This window comes from Gopherus flavomarginatus, chromosome 3, assembly GCF_025201925.1.
Source record: "Gopherus flavomarginatus isolate rGopFla2 chromosome 3, rGopFla2.mat.asm, whole genome shotgun sequence".
NCBI lineage: Eukaryota > Metazoa > Chordata > Testudines > Testudinidae > Gopherus > Gopherus flavomarginatus.
Genome location: NC_066619.1, coordinates 198,213,843 through 198,234,467, shown reverse-complemented (window position 1 = coordinate 198,234,467; position 20,625 = coordinate 198,213,843). Strand labels below are relative to the sequence as shown.

Genomic DNA, 20,625 nt, shown 5'->3' with positions numbered 1-20,625 from the left:
CGGACATATTGTAATGTATCAAAAAAGCGCGCAGCCCCTAATCGCTGCCTCCTGCACCGGCCCTTGCCCGGCCGCCGGGAGGGGCTCCCTGGGCGGGCAGGCTGCAGCCGAGTCTCGGCGGCGGGAGCGGCTGGTTGGCGCTGCTCTGCGGTCCCGCGCCCCGGCCGGGCTGCAGTCAGCGGTGCCCGCTTGAGCTAGCGGGACTGCCCCGCCGGGGGTAGCCGCGTAACTCCGCGCCTGGGAGGCAGTGGGCACCGCAGCCCGACCCCTCTGGTCTCGCATGGTGCCCGGGCCGCCGGCCGGCGTCGCCTTGCCGCGAGGGGCAGCGGGGGAGCTGGGGGCTGCGGCGGGAGCTGATGCGAGTCTATTAGCAGGCGCGTGGTAGTGATGGCGGCTCGCAGTGAGACTTTCCCTGTCACTGGATACTACTCCCGGCTCCTGCCGCCGCCGCGGCAGCCGCGTTCCGAGCCCGCCCTTTGCAGCAGCAGCGCCGTCGGGCAGCAGGGGCCAGGGGGCGGCAGCGCGGTGAGTGCCGGCCGGCGGCAGCCCGCGCGCCGCGCAGCATGGGGCTGCTGGAGCGGACGAGGAAAGAATGGTTCATTGTGGGGATCGTGCTGGTGATCGCCGTGGCTAAGCTGGAGCCCGCCGTTGGGGCGAAAGGGGGTAAGTCCGGTCCGTGCCGGGGCTCGCAAAGCCCCGAGAGAGGGGCGGGGCGGGGGGCACCGAGCAAGGGCTGGCGGTGCCCTGCGCGGCGCTCCCAGCCTAGCCCCTCTCGCGGCTTGTTCGCTTGCAGGCGAGAACGGGGCTGAGCACGAGGGGTGGGGGCCGCGTCCTTCGCTGCAGATCACCAGTCTCGGGGTGAACCAGACCAACCCCGAGCTGCACTCGGGGGTTACTATCAGGGCACAGCATCCTGCTGCCCCAGAAACGTAGCGTCGCTCGGCCAAGCCGTGCTCTGATCGTGGCCGTTGCTTCCAGTAACGCGGTAAAATTCCCACCCCACTGGGGCGTTTGGATGCGCAGGTTATGGGCCGCGGAGTTCACGCGGCTGCCCCCAGCACAGGGCTCCATTGAGGCTCCAGGGCGCTCACTGACACGTTGCACTGAGATCCGGCACGACTTCCGTGTGCTGGAATTGAACGGCGGTACAGGGCTAACTACCAGCACAACCCCGCTCAGTCGGGAAGGGTGGATTTTTCTGCAGCTGTCAAACTTGAAGAGAAGTTGTTTAAAAACAAAGAGTGAGGTTTGTCAGTGTCTCATTGAAATATACACCATAAAATCCCTGCTCACAATAGAGAGGAGACACTTTAAAATTACCTAAAATGAGTCCAGAATTAAGGAATCTCCTTCCAAACGAGTGACTCTAATAATTGGAGAAATAATGTTTAATCACTCAAGTTTTAAGTGATGGCAAATCATATTATAAGGGATATGTTTCAAATATGGGGAATTCGGTCTTGTTAGTCCTAATTTTTAAAAAAATGAGTTGAGTTTCTTCTTTATGGATTGTATCTTAAACTTCAGTCATAATCTGAAGCCTTAATATAGCCTCTAAGGTGTCAGCTTCAAATAAAAACTAACTTAATGTTGTAACTTTGGAATATGTAACATTTAAGCAATTGCATGCTATTCTTTACCTTCAGTGTGCAAACTTTAGTGCCAAGCTCAATGCTTAAATATCAAACAGGGATCACGCTCTGTCTTGTTCAAATCTCAAAATATAATAGATTTTTAAAAAGCATTTCTTTGAAAACACTGGGTTGAAATCCTTTTTAATGCTCACGTTTGTTTCTGTGGCACCAACACTCTGTGAAGCAATATTCTTGTTTTTCAGTGGCAGCAGAATACTTATTCTGAGAGCTTCCCCTAAATAACTTTAAAATTTGGGTTGGCAAGAAGCCCCTGAGAGGAAACTACTAGACTTATGGGAGCTATAGCACCCAGCCCCACAATTATACCTGCTATACTTTTAGAGTCTTGCTACATTTACTTTTTAATCAAAATTATACATTTCTAGACTATCCCACATAGAATCCCTTGCTGGGTCAGACATTCCCCTTCTCATCTTCCATTTACACTGTACAGAAATTAATAAAGAGTGTCTATATTTGTAAGGTGTTTGAGTATCTTTGCCTCGATTGATAATGGTGTAAATGGGATTAAAACTTATTTTGAATATTTTGACTTGGGGAAAATAACTTCCATTAAGAACTGGCTAAGAAGTAGACAAAATAACTGGAATTTAATATTTGATGTCTTCCATCTCTACCTCACTTGAGAGGGATGCTGAATGACAACTTGAAATTGAGTCAAAAGTAATCTTAGGTACTTCATCTGTCCCAGACTCCTCCTGTTTACAGACTACAATATCTTCCTATTTTTAAATAATCCTTGTCTGTCCCCCGTTTGTCTCCACGTGAACAACAGGGAAAACTGAGTGATTCCGTAAGGGTAACAGTGAAGCTGCCTGTACACCAGTGCTATCAAATGCCTGAAGTAAACTCTGGGGGGAAATCTTGTTAAAGAAATCTTATGCATTTCTTGTAACAATAAGAAGTAAACAACATTCTGTGTGGTGTTGTTTTTTTTTTAGTTGATAGCATCTCTTTAATTATACTAGGTGTTTGATAGCACCTACTGATAATTGGTTTTCATTAGAACTCCCAGCTTCAAATACTCAGAACATTTACTTTTTTGAGAAGATTTTCTGTATGCTTGGTCTCTGCCTGCTTAGAAAGTATTAGCAAAATTTCTTCAGTCATTCTTATGTTATGGGAGGAAAAAACACTTTGTCCATGATAATAAAAATAAATACATTCTAACCTTTTAACCTATGTTTTAATTTTTAACAGAGCTGGATTTTGAAGGCTGGCATGGACAGTTCTCACTGAGGGCCTAGTGCTATTGCTTGGCTTCAGGAGAAAAAATAAAGTTATAAGCGATTTAAAAATCCTTTCTGAGTATTTTCTGGGGTAACTAAGGCCCCAGTCATGCATGGAGCACAGTATGGGAAAACTCTTGCACTTGCTTAAGCCCCATTGAAGTCAATACTCTGTAAAGGTGAATGAGGCCACCCACATGTAGTTCCTTGTAGTATCAGGACCTGCTTTAAGGAGAGCCTAGTAGTGAGATAACTGCTTTATAACGTCATTGGACTTGTCCCTGACTGACTGGACCATGAGGTTCATGACTAGTCATGCCAGTGACTGTTCCTGGGACAACTTGCATAAAAGACATGAAAATAGCTATTGAAACACACTGAAAAAATCCTTACGCCTCCTCTACTTCACTTAAATAACCCTACTTTCACATCTGCTTTAAGATCGGAGAAAACAGAGGTTTTCAAACTTGGGGCTATTACATAGGGGGTGGCGAGCTGTCAGCCCCTGTCCCAAACCATGCTTCACCTCCGGCATTTATAATAGTGTTAAATATTTAAGTGTTTTTAATTCAGAAAGGGGGGGGGTCACACTCAGAGGCTTGCTGTGTGAAAGGGGTCACCAATACAAAAGTTTGAGAACCACTGGGAGAGAAACAGGAGAAAAATGTGTGGAGTTTGGGACACTCCAGCTGACAAAACCATAGTACGACTTATAGCGGCTGTGTCAAGGCTTTTTTGGCAGAATGTGCATGGCTGTGGTGTGGAACAGTGTTCTGTTTGCGACTAGGCTGAGCTCTAGTCTTACCATCTTCAGGGCATGATGCAAAAAACATATTTTTTGTTTGTTTTACTGGCAGATGAGTGGGCTCATTTGATTCCACTTTGAGTATGTTCCTTCTGATAAGAAGAGATAAGGGAGAGCTATGCTTCCATTTGATGTTCCATGAACTATACAAGTATTTGAGTGTGCCAATTCTAAAGTAACATGAGCTAATTCACATAGTAACATTCAGGTTTCCCAGTTCAAAGTCAGGCAAAATAAAAGTTGGATTCCAACAACATCAATATTGTAGCCATGTTGCACCTACTGTACATAGCATTTTTCAATTTCTTTGTTTCTGGCTACATGCTTAACTTACTATTGCCATAAATTATACAAAAAGCACAACACAGCCAAGTTACTGTTGCAGCTGAAACTTTAATGTTTGCATTTCCTGACTTTTTAAAAAGTTGTATGTAGTGCAAGGTGTTTTGTATTTAATACACACACAGTTTTTGTATGGCATGGAGTCAGGCCTATGTAAATGCAGGATTTATCTGTAAATAGCTTGTCTCCAGCAATGCAGAAGTTGGGTGGATTTAGTGTAGAATCAAGCTCTGTATGAACTTTGAGAGCATTGACTTGGATAGAGGATTCAGTTTCTTCGTGACTATCAATGTATCTTTCATACACGAGAGGAGACAGGATCTCCTCTTTTGGAATAGAGTAAAGTTGCTACTGCAGTTTTAGTCATGTCAGGTTAGTACTACTAAAAGTATGAAATAAAAAGGGAAGAGAGAATTTTAAAATAAGATCCACTTGCTGAGTTTAGGTATTAGCTTGGTCAGAACTCCATTGCTAATGTTTAAAAATGGAGGCTGGGTTTTGTTTTCAGCGTTCCCACATGAGGCATGGTTCCTGCCCAAAAGGATATTTGTCATTTTTATAAGAGTGCAAAATGTTAATTCCTCTGAAAGTGTACAAACATAGGCCTTTGATTCAGTGAGGCTCCTTGGAGGTGCAGGGGTCTGCTGATGCAGATCTAACTGCTGGATTGGGACCTTAGTGTTTTTAGAAATCATGTACAGTTTGAGTGGGCCATTATGAAGCAAGTCTGTGTTAAGGATTATGTGGAACTAACTATACTGCTCCAGGGAGCCCTTTGGGGGGGGTGCTCCTTGCTTTTCACTTGCAGCCAGCCAGGCCCGCTGGCTGGTACATGTTGCAATTCTGACTGGCCCATATGTGTGCAGCCCAAAGGTGGGAGAAGGCTCCTTATTTGCCACTCACCACTTAATATTTCCACATTAAGGCAAGGCAGAATCTTCCCCATGGTAACCAACAGGTAATGGTTACAAAGGCATACTCTTCATTGCATCATGCCTAATTGCTGTCTCCGTTAATTAGTCTTGTTTGTTTTTGTTTTAAAATAAGAATGACACTCACTTAAATAGTAAAACGTAGTCTTTTAAAACAGACTTTAAAGTTAATGATCAAAAGTGCTCCAAATATTTTTCTACATTCTGAAATATTTAATTACTTTGGTGTATTGTAACTTTTTCTAGTGTTATTTCCTTAAGTGGTTCACTTTGTTTTTGTGTTTGTTATTTTAGGACCACTGAAGCCAGAAATTACGATAACATACATTGCTGTTTCCGCTATATTCTTTAACAGTGGACTCTCATTAAAAACTGAGGTACTGTAAATAAGTTTTCTCATTTTATTTTAAAAGTTTGGGCTGATCTTAGGCCTGATTGTAGTTAGGAGCATCAAATTATTCACCTTTTTTTGTTGGTAGATGACTAATGGAACCATGTGAAAGTTACATGTGTACATAACTAGTTTGTGTGTTTTTAAAAAAAATTACACAGCGCAGGAAGGGGAGAGGAGTAGGACCTACTGAGTGAACTTCACTCACCTGTGGAGACACTTTGTTGCTTCAGAAATCCCACAGTAGATCCAGTAGATCTCTAGTGAGATTGAGAGGGTGTAAATGGAGCCTCCATACCTGTATGAATTACACAGAGGGCTTAGCATCATCCCCATATGTGGCTGACTGAGCAAGTAGCTACAGGATCCATACTTATGATGATCCAGTGGCTTCAAACTGCTGCAGAGGTGGGCACCCAAGGAGTAGCAGCTGCTGTGGCAGTTTATTGCCTCGAATAGTGGTCCCAGAAGAGTTTCTCTACGGCTCCATGGCCTGCCTATGGCTTGAAAACAGTTTCCTAGAAGATTCTCTTATATTCAGTTGTGGTTGGTGGAATGCTGAACTTCAAAGGCATATTGCTGCGTTTGTGCTTTGACTCTGCTACCACACTCAGCAGTGCTTCAGTGGTGCCTGAGCCTGTTTCAATTCTTATTTCCATTTTATTTAAAAAAAAAAAAAAAAAAAAAAAAGGGAGGTGGGGCGGGGAAGTCTCCTGTAGCTTAAGGAAAAGAAATGTTCCCTAGTTGCCTGCAAAACTTTGGTGACTGGGAGGAGGGATGCAGCAGTTTTCTGTCAAATTTCTCTGCCAGCGCATCTCAGGTGGCCTTACTTAAAAGAGAACCATTGTATTTCACTGTCAGTCCAGCCTCTCTGTTCCTTTTCACCTTGTTGACTGATTTGATCTGTTACTTAAGAGGATAACTTAAATAGCTCCTAATTCACCTGCATTAGTAAGTCATTTAGCTAGCTGCAAAGCAATGATGAAATCAATAATTTGGCTAATGCTTTGCACCAGGGTTTGACAAATCCCACTTTTAAGTGTGAAGTTTCTCTTGGCTATTGAGCCAAACTATATTATTGAATGCTGCAGAATTTAAGCTTTCATATTTTGTTTAAGTTTCTAAGCTTATGGTTGTGAAGATAATCCTCCAAATAGGAGCCAAGTCTGAATTAATGCCATCCTGAGTTTATAGTCATATTGCTCCAGTACCACTGTCGATTCTTACGGTTTTGCCTAGTTATGGCAGCAGTGAAATTAATAACTCTGGTTGGCTTCATTGCTGCTCTTTCAGAAGCCTATGGTTATTAGTGAAACTGTCAAGAATCATGTCAGTTTCATCCTACCGCATGGAAAACCAATTAATACGAACAGAAGCTAGCACTGGAGTTATTCACAGGGTAGAGGACCCAAAAACAGTGGCTGGGAAGTGGTAGTGTAGTCAAGTTCTCTTCTCTCAGCAGGCAGGAATTCCTGGAGTGCAGGGAAGAAATGGAAAGGTCCTTTTTCCTTTCAGTCATTTCAAGTCTTGATGCTTCAAATTAATAAAACAGCTGTTAACTAGAAGCGGATAAGAGAGATGGACCCCCACACCTTTTCCAGGGACAGTACTGTGGTAGGCATGCCAGCAAGTGAGGGTGGCAGAAGGGCTTGGTTTCTGTATCTGGCTGGTGAGGCACCCCCCACCCTCCCATAATTTTTTGTATTTACCTTTGTCTAGTAGGTTTAGTGCTTGGCAGGTGAAGTGCCTTAATACAATTTTTAAGTCCAGCTTTGGGCTTGCGTGGTATCTTTTCATCCAAGGACCTCAAAGCAATTTATACACATGAATAAGGGCATGTGTACTGTACAAAATTATGTTGACCTAAGTTGTTATGACATACAGCTGCCACAGTAATTAAATTTCTGTTGCGGGTCCACACTACACTCCTTGTATCGGCAGTGAGCGTCCTCACCAGGAGCGCTTGTACTGACTGTATAGTCAGCGTGGAGCATTGGGGGAGAGCTTCTGAAAGCTAGTGACAGGTGATGTAAACACTGACACTGTCAACCTAACTACGTCAACCTTAACTTGATGCCACTCGTGGAGGTGGTGTTATTAAGCTGGCATAGCAGGGCAGTTATGTCAGTGGGAGCGAAATTTTAGTGTAAACACTTACTTAAGTCTTAGTCAATTAGGTCAATGCAAGGCAACTTACATCAGTCTATGTTCTTATTTTTATATTACAGTATTTTGAGTTGCAGTGCAAGTTATTTTCTCTTCTGTTTTTATCAATTCTTGAGTGTGCGTGTGTGTGTGTATACGTGTATTGGGATCACTTTGTTTTTACATTTGTTAATTTTCATGGAACAAGCATTCAGTATATTCTGTAAAATCATAAGAAACTATACAGATTTTATGTCTCCAATAAACAAAACGTTCACGCTTCCAGTTTTTTATTTTAATTTATAAACTACAATATCCTGGGGTTTTTTTTTTTTTATAAGAGTATCCTTCATGGTTCAGTGTTATCAGGAAAACAGAGTTCATGCTCAACGATATTACTGTAGATGTGGATTTGGAAGTTCTTTACCTAAGCCTGGACAGCTTAATGATATAGCTCTGCTTATGCCCATACAAAAAGCATCTTGGTTGTATTTTCAGAAACATGAATTACCATAAACAGAGACAATTTTATATTTGTAGTCATAACTCTGTAGTCATAACACATGAGCAGAATATTTGCCCCTATGTCACGATCACGCCCACTTAACGTTCAGTTTATTGGCCGGTTTGGTCTTTGAAAGCACTCCGTTAGCTGAGTCCCCACAGACTTGGAACCTGAAATCATATTCCTGAATATCTGTTTAACAGTTGCAGTTGTACAGTGGGGAATCTGATGAATCATTGAAAGGTTTTACTGTGCTCATTGGCCTGATTGGAGGGAGGAGTGGAACTGCACTGCCCTGTGGGAACTTGAGAGGCACAGAAATGTCCTGATATGTTGAGGAGATGGTGTAGCCTTCTCTGTTGGCTTGTGCAGGGGGGGTCGGGGCTATAGTTTGACAGCTTATCTGTCCCCCTTTGAGGTGTCCTGAGAGATCTCTGCATTTTCGCAAGTGCACAGACTGAAATTCTGACAGGCCTTTTTGTGAGATGCGGAACAGAGTGAAGGTTCTTTATTCACTCCTTTCCTTTGCATCCATGATAGGAACTGTGACAATGTGATCCAAAATGTATTGGCTCCTCTTAAAGGTGACCAGCAAAGACATTGAAAATGCCAGTAATTTGGGGAATATATTTCTTGTAATGCAAATCTCTTCCCCCACCTCCAGCTTTTCAGGTCTGCAAAGGCCTATCACATTAGTGTAGTACTGCTGCATGCACTTCTACAGCAGTGTTGCACCTACCATAAATACTCACTGGAGATCACAGCCAGCCTATACTATAGATACGTTTTTGTTTTCTTTGTTTTTAATATTGCATAGTTTTCATTAAACCCATCTTATGTTCCTTATAGGGCATTTCCCAAAAGATATAAGATGATACACTAGAAAAGAAAACTACTGAAAACTGTAATGTACTAAAATCCAGCAATAGATGGCAATTTCATGCTCACCCAGACTGATTATGGGATGAGTGTGATATTACCCATGCACTGTACTAGGGATAGTGGACTGGTCTAGTGAATGATCTGTGGTGGGACAGAACTTTTCGGACCTGGCAAGAAATAAGACTGAATGTATAAATGTGCCAGATAATTCTCTTCTTCTAATTATTTGGGGTTTTAGCATATGTAATATTTTTTTTAAACTTTTAAAATAGCTATACTTTAGTTGCCTCTTGTATTCTTTCACTGCATCTGGTATTTAAAAAAAATTCTTTCCTTTGCACATGGTAAACCCTCTATTCATCTTTGTTCTCCTTCTTCCAGAAAAGATGACGTAGTACTGTGATGAGACCATTTGTAGTGCAATAGTTGATATGCAATGCTGGTTAAGAAGATGCTATTCTAATGCTTCTTCACAGATTGTACTGCATTTGAGATCAGTTTCACATGGATAAAGAGGACCTCTTTCTCTCATTGGTTGCCTTTAGTCTTATTGAAGATTTTCCATTTTTAAAAAATATCTTCACTTCTTAAAGGTTGTCTATATTTAAACAAAAAATTAATATATTGTTTCTTTTGTGATAATATCGTGTCAGCGCATATTATAAATCCCAGTTTTCAGGGCTTTGACTTCCTGAGGACACCTTGCAAATAGAATAAAGGGGAAGATTTTTAGATCAAATTTGCTAGAGTTTTTTTGTTGTTTTTTTAAGTTAAGTTTGAGGGAAACACTTTTTGTTAAGAGAAGGCAAAAGTACCTGACAAGAAACAATGCTGAATCACTTATATTTCCAAAACTTTTATTTTCTTCAGTGGTGGATAAAGATGCAGTATTTGACCTTAGAGTGGGTCTTAAAGCTTGCTTGTTTGTTTTTTTTATTTACAAATTGCCTCTTTTCTTAAAGTTGGCTAAATTTTAAAATTAAAAACGTCAATAGATGCTTACTCTTTAAACTGTTTGGAAAAGAGTCAGTTGCCAGCTGACATAAATTTACATTTTAAAAAGTGACCACTGTGTATGTGCCATGAACTAGACTTTCTGCATTTTTTAAAAAATGTATCTGACCTATCTAACTTAATTAAAGATAGCTGAAGAAACCTAACAAATTAGCTTTCTCATAAGAATTACATTTTACATCAGTTAAGTAAAGTGACTGGAAAGGACTCTAGTGTTTTTCTGCAGGAGACAGCTAAATAGGTTAGGTTGATCCATTTCCATTCAGATTTATTACGTTCAGAAAGAGTTGATCTGACAAGACTTTTTCTTTTGTTTGAAAGGAAATGTATATACAAAAACTACTAAGAGAATTGTTGTACAATGAGAATACAAATGCGAGGAGACACATGGTTAAGACTGAAATATGTAGTAATCTTTAATCACCCTTGTGAAGTGCTTTGAGGTCCTCTGATGAAAGGTGCTGTGTAACAACAAAGTCTTATTTATTTTTCCTGCATCCAGCTGACATTTGCTCCTCATTTCTCTGAATTTTCTTGCTTTTTGTTAGAACGCTGAGGCTATGACAAACTTTCTGTGTAGTTCTTCTAAACCTTAATATAACTTGGTATGAATTTGCTCTCTGATTCTGGTTTATAATGTCAGTTTTTAAGCTTTTCTGGGATGCTTAACAAATAAAAACTGACACTGAATTAATTTGCTATCTGAGTTTTAACTTTTCACTAAAGAAAGCATACCTGTGATTCTTTCTACAGTGTAAGGTCCTTTCCTATTGGCATGCAAGAGACGTACCCTCTTGTTGACTCTATAGACTAGAGAAACTTTTAAAACTGTTTCCGTATTGATTATACTGCTCTACAGCCAAAATGCTTCTGAAATAAATGTAGTCCAACTTTACTAATTCTGGGTCACTGAGAACAAAAATGATGCTTAAAATTGTTGATTGGCTCCAGTTTTCAAGATATGCTATTGGGTCAGTATATACGACCCTTGACTTGGGAATGGTGGAGGATAAGTGAGTTATAAAGAGAAGGGATCTCAATTTAAACCAGAAATGATTAAAATACATTTTTGACTGGATCTATGAATAAATCTATGACTGGGTTTGGACAGTACTTGCTTTTTAGGCAAAACAATGAATGATGCAATCTGAAGCTGGTATTGCGTCATGACTTCTAGGAATAACATGGATGATGCAGTCATAACGAAGCTTACATCACTCTGCTGAACAAATTGCCGTATGTCAGCTCTAGAAATCATACAGTGTCCTGCTCTCTTCTTTGTCAGTGTTTGATTTTGCAAAAGGACACATTTCTATTTAGCCAAAGTGAGCAGAGATGCCTCGTACTTGTGTGAACAGTGCAGATAACTTCTGCTATGTTTGTGGTGAAGTGACTTTTGCGTCACAAATGCGCAGTGTAACCACTATGGTTAAGAAAGCCTATCACCTTTATTTTGCCTGCAAAATTGGAGATCAGGACAAGAGGTGGACCCCACACATATGCTGCAACACTTGTGCAACAAATCTTCGCCAGTGGTTGAACAGGAAAAGGAAGTCTATGCCTTTTGCAGTGCCAATGATTTGGAGAGAGCCAAGAGATCATGCCAGCAATTGTTACTTCTGCATGGTGCCTCCAGTTGGGAAAGGTGCGTCAAAGAAGAAAAAGTGGACTGTGCATTATCCAAACATTCCATCAGCTATACGCTCAGTACCCCACTGAGAAGGACTGCCGGTTCCTGATGCACCAGAATCATTCTCACTTGAGTCAGACGAGGAAGAGGATGAAACTTCTGGTCCTGAACCATCAATGTCACAGGACCCACATTTTCTCCCATCCTCCTCCTCTGAACCGCACCTCATAACACAAGGTGAACTGAATGACCTTGTCAGGGATTTGGAACTACCCAAGAGTAAGGCAGAGCTGTTGGGCTCCAGACTACAGCAGTGGAATCTCCTGGCATGCTATCAGGGCAAATGGAGCCCATCAATGCTTGCAGACTATTGCTGGACAGTGACAAGAGATGCTCCATTTAATGAATACAAGAGACAAGCCAAGAAACACAGAGCAGACACTGAATAGGACTAAACTATGTACATAATAGTTTTTTGCCTTTTGTTTCATAATAAATTTTATTTATATAACCCTTTTGCTGATTTTTAAAGTGTTACATAAACAGGACAGGTGAAATATTATCATGTAAAGCAACCATAAACACATGAAAAGACAGGTTTACAATTTATGATTAAAACTCTACTATCTACACAATATACATAAACATAAAATGTAAAAACTTAAATATCTTAGAAACAGTAGCCAATCAGTTGTTTTAATTGTCATATTTGACTTCAGCACATCAAAATACATAATAAATATCACATTTTATCTCTGAAGCAGATGACTTTTCAAAAATTGTAGACCAGTGTTACATTAGTTCATCTCCCTTGTGGTATCAACAGTGGGAGCCTTAGTGTTGACAGGCTGTCAGTTGACACAGTTCTTGGAAGAATGACAGAGCCAGAGACCTTTCTGCACTAACCTACCATGATGGGCGCTGAACGGGTATTAGCAACAGTTGGACATTTTTGACAAAAGACCCTATAGTAGACAGGGCCTTAGCGTTCATGAGATTTACTTATTGAAGGGGAGAGCAGACTTCTAAAAGACTTAAAATGCATGCATTTTTGTCTTACTATAAAGGTGACCCTATTTTAAATAGCACAAAAGTGAACTTGCCTTCGCTGTTATGACTGGAGCTTCCTCTCTTCTTGTTTTGCAGGAGCTGACAAGTGCTTTGATGCATGTGAAACTACACCTTTTTGTCCAGATCTTTACACTTCTGTTCTTCCCAACAGCAATATGGCTTTTTCTTCAAGCATTATCAGTCACACCTATAAATGAATGGCTTTTAAAAGGGTATGTTTAAACGTATTAGAGTGAAATATATTTATGGCTACTTATTAAGGGCTGCTGTACCAGGAATATGTGTTTAACAGTTATATAGTGAAGAGATTTCACGTGTAGTTTCATGCTTTGACACTTGCTATTGAAGGAGCAGTACACATAAGATTATTCTTTCAGAATTATGATCTCATATTTAGAAAGACTTGTCAGCTAATTTCATATGTAGGGAGCTTGCAACAGATCAGCTTTCTCTTTGACAAGCAGTCTGTCGAAGCTGCTATGCTTGGTTTCAAGACGTATGGAAAAAAGTGATTGCTGAAGAGAGGCTTAAATCTATGAATACTTTTTTTTAAAAAAGCACAATTTATGGCATGTGTGTTACAAGTATTGTGTGTATTTAGCATCACACTGTACACATCCAAGTGATTTGTTCAATATTAGTTCTGCTAAGTTGTGGAAAAAAAAATAGTTTTTATGTTGGAACAAATCTCTTGTTCTTTGAAATGGTGAATTAAGTAGTGACTGTTTATCATGAGAATAAAAGGCATTGTCTTAAGTGAATTTTTCTAGTCTTCAAACAAATGTTTATAGATACAAAGTAACACCATAAGAGATATGATAATGAACAGTACAAAAAATCCTAAAATAGAGATGCATCAAAATCAAACTTAGATGGCAAGAACCACTATGCTTTGCTGTATAGTTAAAATATAAAAATAATCTATTGTATTAGAAATATCCCAGTTGTAAATAGAGAGCAGAGCTGTTCCATCCACTGGAAGAAACCCTATTGTTCCAATAGTGTGGTGTTGCTTCAGAACAATCCCCCATCTAAATATCTTAGCTGTAAAGCTGTTCATGTGTATGTGTGTTGGCAGGATAAGACATTAAAATAGAGCTGTTGCTGTTTTTTCCAAACGTATTTCTCCAGACAGTTTTTTATTTTTCCTGCACATATTACAAGTGACATTGAATTTGAGACAACAAAAACATCATTCAGGAAGTGTTAGTGCTGTTTCTCATAATGGTGTCAATAGAACAGTTGGAGTAGAAGCATGCCAGTGTATCAGAATTAATTTAGACTTGATGAAGCATAAAAACAGTTACAGTGAATATAATTGCAAAGGGTTTGCACCGGCATGACTAATGACAGGCTTCCCCATCGTCATAGCCTGTCAAAATTCAGTCCTAACACAGAACAGTCTCATTTGCTAGACTGCAAAGTGCAAGGAGTTTTGATTCCTCTCTTCCCACTCTCTGCATTGCCATCCCCATTTCCCTCTTTGTTTTGATGACATTTTTCATGCACTTTAGTCCTTAATATAAGAATGCATCCCTTAATACACAGGGGTATATACATGCAACTCCCTAATCACCTGGTTTGCTCTCAAATATGCATTTACGGTCATTTTTACACAGGAACCTAATGAGCAAATATGCTTCTTGTGACACTTATTAATGCTTCACTGTCATAACATTTCTTCCCAGATCTGGACCTTAGCGTCCAAAATATGGGTGTTAGCATGAAAACCTCCAAGCTTAGTTACCATCTTGAACCTGGTATCGCTGCCACCAGCTAGGAATTATACAGTGCCTAGCTCACTGTGGTCTCCCCAAAACCTTCCCTGGGGGACCCCCAGACTCAGATGCCTTGAGTCTTACAACAAAGGGAAATAACCCCCTCCCCTTGTTTCCTTGTTACTTCCTCCCAGGCTCCCCTCCCTGGATGACCCTAGGAGATTCCCTGCTTCCAGTCCTGGAAACACAAGTGCCGAGAGATCTAATTTCTCTTCCCCCTCACCCAGAGGGTATGCAAAGTCAGGCTTAGTAAATCTAACACAAAGAGATTTTCCCCCGACTTCTTCCTCCCACCAGTTCCCTGGTGAGCTGCAGACTCAATTCCCTGGAGTCCCCACTAAAGGAAAAACTCCAACAGGTCTTAAAAAGAAAGCTTTATATAAAAAGAAAGAAAAAGGACATAAAATATCTCTGTATTAAGGCGACAATATACAGGGTCAATTGCTTAAAGGAAAAAAATGAATAAACAGCCTTATCCAAAAAGAATACAGTTTAAAACATTCCAGCAACTACACACATGTAAATACAAAAGAAAAACAATATAAACCTATTGTCTTACTATCCTTGTACTTACAACTTGGAAACAGAAGATTAGAAAGCCAGGAGATAGAAAGATCACTCTGAGACGAGAAAAGAACAGACCAAGAACAAAGGACTCACACCCAAAACTTCCCTCCACCCAGATTTGAAAAAATCTTGTTTCCTGATTGGTCCTCTGGTCAGGTGTTTCAGGTTACTGTTGTTACCCCTTTACAGGTAAAAGAACATTAACCCTTAGCTGTCTATTTATGACATTCACCAACACCCATAAAATCATTCTGTCGTTTCTGGTTTCACAGTATTTCACCTTTTATTACAATTAGCCTGTCATATGGAGGTTTCACACACAGAATGCTCAGGTTAGTGAACTCATGGAAAATTATTTTAAGAGGGTGCTTTATGAATACAGCTATTCAGAATGCTGGTCAGGCAAGCAGCAGTTGAGGGGAAAGCTGTATGCTGCTGAAGGGGAAAACTCAATGGGAGCTGTAATCCCTTTGCAAAGCATACAGGACAGGGAGAGCAGTGGAAACCACAACCACTGAGTTCTTTTATTACTTAAGTTGTATCCAGTGTATTTGTTTAAGACCATTTTAAATTCTAGTTTAGCGCATTTTGGGCTGATTCTGCCTTGTGCTTATGTGGCCATTTGAGGATGGGTTAGGGGAGGATGCAAAGAGCCTTCCACCCCTTACACAGCCTGCTTAACGGCCAGACTGAATTGCTGCCCCTGTGTGTTGTGGAACACTTGGACGGCTCTCTCTCAACTCTCTAGTGGCACTAGGGTGCCCTGATCAAGATGGGGCAGGGTAGGAAGAGGTGGGGCCAAGACTTCTCTTTTTCACACATCAAATAGCAGCGCTAGGATCAGGGGCTGGCAAGAGCGTAACGGGATTTGCTGCCACTGTGCTCTCATGAACTCCCAGAGCAATTCTGCCTCCCATGGCAGAGTACCTCCTAGTGCTCTCTCTGGGACTGTGTGGCTCAGCACTGCTCTCAACACAAGGCTATGCCTAAAAAGTACAACAATCAAGGCCAAAGTTAGTTTCCTGCAGTGCTTCTGTAGTTAGTTAATGATTAAGTCTCCTGAATATTAGAAGTGCTGTGTTTGTCCAGAGTAGCTGTCTCTTTTTTTTGTTATAAATTAGGGGACAAATTCAAATCTTATCAGCACCTTCATTTTCATTAAGCTTTGTTCTCAAGCTTTTAAATTTTAATTTTCTATTGTTGCATTCCTTCTTTCTTTCCTTCCTTCCTTTTTACATAATGTGATATCTGAAAGTTGTTTGCTGTTAAATTATTTTTAGGATGTTTAGAACAAATAAACCTGAGGGTGGAGGCTGGGGATGAGAGAGGAGAATGAAATACAAGACAAACTGAGAGCACCCAAAATTTTTTAATTCGTTTTTGTCGACTGACTGGATTTCAAGTTGATAGTGTCCCTTTAAAGGTAACCTGAAGAAGCAGCTGAGTGCCCTGCCTATGTTAATCTTTTCCACCATTGGAAGGGATTCTATAAGCATGTCGCCATTTACAACACTAAGGTTTTGAGATGCAAGCTACAGAGATCTAATGTGATGGTGTTCATTGCCTATGTGAAGCAGGGGATTTCAGGGTTTCTTAATAATCAAATAGTTGTAACACACTGGAAAAGTATGTATGGGGTATCATCAGCATTTGAACCCAAGACCTTCATACCCACAGCACGGACTGCTACTGCCTGACCTAATGGAATATCTCCATTATTACTTCTACCAGCTAGGCTGTTGGCCAGGAGAGTGGGACATGGCATACACTCTTAGTGTGTTGCATAAAGCTCTTATTAAATAATATGATAGTTTTCAGGCTATTATTTTAATGTACATATTTTGAAACTCATTTGATATGCAGGCTGTTAGAAATATTTTCTATTTAGCATACAACATGCTTTTCTATAGATTAATATGTTCTTATAAAAGATATTCAGAAGTATGTCTGTAGAGTGATTTTTAAAAAAAGCTTGCAAATGTAATATCTGACTTTTGAAGTGGCTCACACAAATCTTGTTCACTGAAGCTTTCTCTTTCTATGGTGCAGAAATCCCTTTTCCGTCAACTGGAGATGGCCATACATTTCAAATCTCTACTGATAACTTCTATTTTAACCTACTCCTTTTTGCCCTTTATTATTTCAGGTGAGAAGTTCCATGAACTAACCATTTTAAGAGTTTTAAATAAATCAAGATACGATGCAGTGGATAGGGCAGCCATATCTCCATGTGCCTGCCCTTTTTTGTTAGAGAGGCACCATCAATTTGCCAGACTGTGTGTGTGTGTGTGTGTGTGTGTGTGTGTGTGTGTGTGTATGTGTATATATATAATATATATATATATATATATTGCCTCTTTAAAAAATACATACATTAAAGCTGATCCCGCAGAAACACTGAATGATTTTAACTCCAACTGGTATTATTAGGCATTGAAGACACTCACCACCTCAAAGGAGGTACTCCAAACCTAGCATGATTGGATCCATAGAACGCTGCTTTCCATTGTTTGCAGTTTCCTTCTCCAACAATGCTAACTGTGACTGATAAAGTGGCCATGTTGATCATCCTTTATCCATTCCTTCTCATTTAATTTTTTTCTCATGTTTCTAAGCATTCATTAACAGCAAATCTATTCTGTAATATAGTTTCTTGCTATGCTGGCTTATAAAGTTATATTAACACCAAAAGGGTATTGATACTACATCTCTGAGTGTGAGCTAACACTTTAAAATTCAAAGTAGTTAATGTCTAGAGATGGCCTTGAACTAGAAGAGTGGGTCAGAAACATAAACACTGGCAAGTTTAGGTCGGGCCCATTATCAGTTAAGATGCTTAGCTGGTTTTGTTGCCCTTAACAGCCTCAAGTCCTAATGGGCAGAGTCTGAACTCTTGTTGCATATCTTGTAAAACCAGAGGCACTACTTGTGTAAGCTTAGCGACTGTGATTAGAAGATGCCCTGCAAGATTAGGGCATTATGAGTTACTGATGTAATGGCTGCAACATTGGATATGTAATATAAAGCTTATTTAAGCCATAGTGGCTAACATTGTGGTACGTGAACTCAAGACCCCTTCGTTTCAAAGGACACACTGTCAAGTATTTAAGCCTAAAACTTAACCTTCTAAATTTATTGTAATCTGCTGTGGCGTGTTCTCATATTAAATATATATTTTAAAATAACCAATGATTAACTTTTGTACATTCTACTATTTTTGTGGGATGTACTTAAACAAAAGCTCACCTGCTCTTTTTCTCTTGTGCTCACTCTGCAGTAGCATTCGCCATACACGATACACATTACTAAAGCATCATTGATGCACAAACAAGGATGTGCACAACTCAGCTATTTTAGTATCTGCGTTTCTAAAAATTAGGGGGGAAAGCAGTTGATGTTTAACTAATATATGTGGGGAAAAAACAGTAAGGAAGAAAATTTTTTATCTTTGGTCTTCTGAGAGTTTTACAAGAGAGAATGAAAATACAAATAAAGATGAAACACTTGACAACTTCTCTTAACATACAATAAATAAAAATTTTAGTGGCGTTTTTAAAATGTTTTAATTAAAAGTAGAAAAGGACAATGTGAACCTAAAATAATGAACCTGCATCTTCTCCCTCCGCCCCCTTCTTAGTGGTCCACATTTTTAGAACATGGTATCTTCTGTGGAAGAATAAATGCATATGTTTTCTGTTGCATATTTTCCATAATAGATGTGGTGTTTCAAAGAACTTTACACACAAATAAATCAGGACTCACTTTTGTGAATTGTAAGTGTTATAATCTCCATGGTACAGATGGGGAAACAGAGTCACTAAGGTTAACTGATTTATTCAGGTTCACGGGGCAGCGATGATCACAGTGGCGTGGATGATAACAGAACACATAAGTCTTGCATCCTGGTGCTGTGCTCTAACCACTAGACAGTTGAGCTTGTGATGAATGCTCATTTCTGTTCAGCTTTGATGGTTGTTTAATGCTAGTGTCTTGCAGTGAATATTGCATTTCCATTTTTGTGTTTAGTTTGCAGACTGTAGGCTGTATGCCACCTCCTGTATCCTCTGCGGTGATTTTAACCAAAGCTGTTGGTGGAAATGAGGTGAGTTTGTATTTTATTCACAATTTGATTTTATTTGTTGTTTGATTTATATAAAGATCTTTTGTGTTACCAAAATCATGCGCTAAAACATGTAGCCTGGTGACATAGAGCTTTTCATATGATTACAGTTCATGAAGACTCAAGGTTAAAGTATGGATACAAAAAAAGGCAATTTTAAATTTATCATGTAAACTGGGGTTCTTAAACTGAGGATTGGAATCCCTCAGGGGGTTCACAAAGTTATTACATGGATGGTCGTGAACTGTCAGCCTCCTCCCCAAACTCCACTTTGCATCCAGCATTTATAATGGTGTTAAATATATATAAAAAAGTGTTTTTAATTTATAAGAGGGGGTCACACTCAGAGGGTTGCTATTTGAAAGGGGTCGCCAATACAAAAATTTGAGAACCACTGGTGTAACATCCTGACAAACTTCTGTGACTACTGAGACCACTGTTGCTATAAAGTGATATAATCACATCCATCTCTATTATGGTGTATTTCTCCTTCTCTTACCAGTTTGTGTATATTGTCTGAATCTTAGATAGTGAGCTCCCTGGGGCAGGGACACAGTCTCTGTGGTGGTTGTTTGTACAGTGCTTAGTATTATGGGGTGCTAAGCCCTCTTTTATATTGCCTCAGGATCCTAATAATTACACACAAAGCTACGTTAAAAGACCATTGGAGGGTTGTAAAGTGAAGTGCTCAGAAAGTTAGGAAATGCCAGAAAAGGGTACAGACAACTTGAATTCAGTCCCCTTGTGCGTATGCAGTATGATGCAGTCTTTAATTACATGTTGACATACTATTTTTTTGCCTAGGATCCCTACCTTATTCAGTGCACATGATGGACAAAGCTCACTGAATGGGTCGCTGTTCATTACTTTTTTCTGTCCTCATTTACTGCACCTTATTCAAACCCTGCTCTGAAGTCAGAATTATTAATTTTCTCTTTGGCTTTTCTGTAGTACTTATTGCTATAGTATGAGTACTGCAAAAATATTGATGATTATTTTCATTGCACACCAGTGAAATGGGGGAGGGGGTATTATTCCCATTTCACAGATGAGGGAATTGAGGCCCAGATGTTTACAGAAGCCTGTCTCATTTTCCAAAGGGATTTAGGCACTTAAGAGTCTAAATACTATAGACAGTGTGTGGGGTTTAGACTCAAGTGCCTATGTCCTTTCTGAAGATGGGACATAGGCTCCTAAATCAGTTAGGCATTGTGCTGCGAGTGAAGCAATGCCTAAATAGCTTTAAAAATCAGGACAAGAGAGATTAAGATCAAAAGTATCAATTGAGAAGCTCTAGAATTAATTTTTAGGTGTCCAGGACCTGGATTTTCTTAGCAAACTTAATTCTGGCATTTTCTAACTTTAATGGTGTTTTAATATAGGGGTTTTTAAAATGTCATTCCTAGGTTTTTTGTTTTTGTTTTAAAGCAAGCTGGTAAAACCAGAAATTCAATCATGAATCATATTGACACTCTCATGGGTCATCAGCAGGGTTGGAACTTTTAAATCCTCTGCCACTTGCGCTCACGGAGCAACTGATAGCAGTAGTAGGCTGTCCT

General features: G+C 40.0%; 1 protein-coding gene across 8 annotated transcripts in view; it reads left to right on the top strand.

The window, feature by feature from the left end:
* The first annotated feature begins 354 nt into the window (after nt 1-354).
* Nucleotides 355-20,625, top strand: part of SLC10A7 (solute carrier family 10 member 7) — a 205,101-nt gene continuing 184,830 nt past the window's right edge. For 2 of the 8 annotated variants that reach the window (XM_050946545.1, XM_050946544.1), the window contains exons 1-4: nt 365-663; nt 5,258-5,340; nt 12,677-12,813; nt 18,973-19,048. In XM_050946545.1, coding sequence (XP_050802502.1) covers nt 564-663; nt 5,258-5,340; nt 12,677-12,813; nt 18,973-19,048 — 396 coding nt within the window. In that variant the 5' untranslated portion in view covers nt 365-563. Of the gene's footprint in view, nt 664-5,257; nt 5,341-12,676; nt 12,814-18,972; nt 19,049-20,625 lie in introns of those variants that run through there. The other 6 variants (XM_050946548.1, XM_050946550.1, XM_050946546.1 and 3 more) reach the window with 5 other exon arrangements.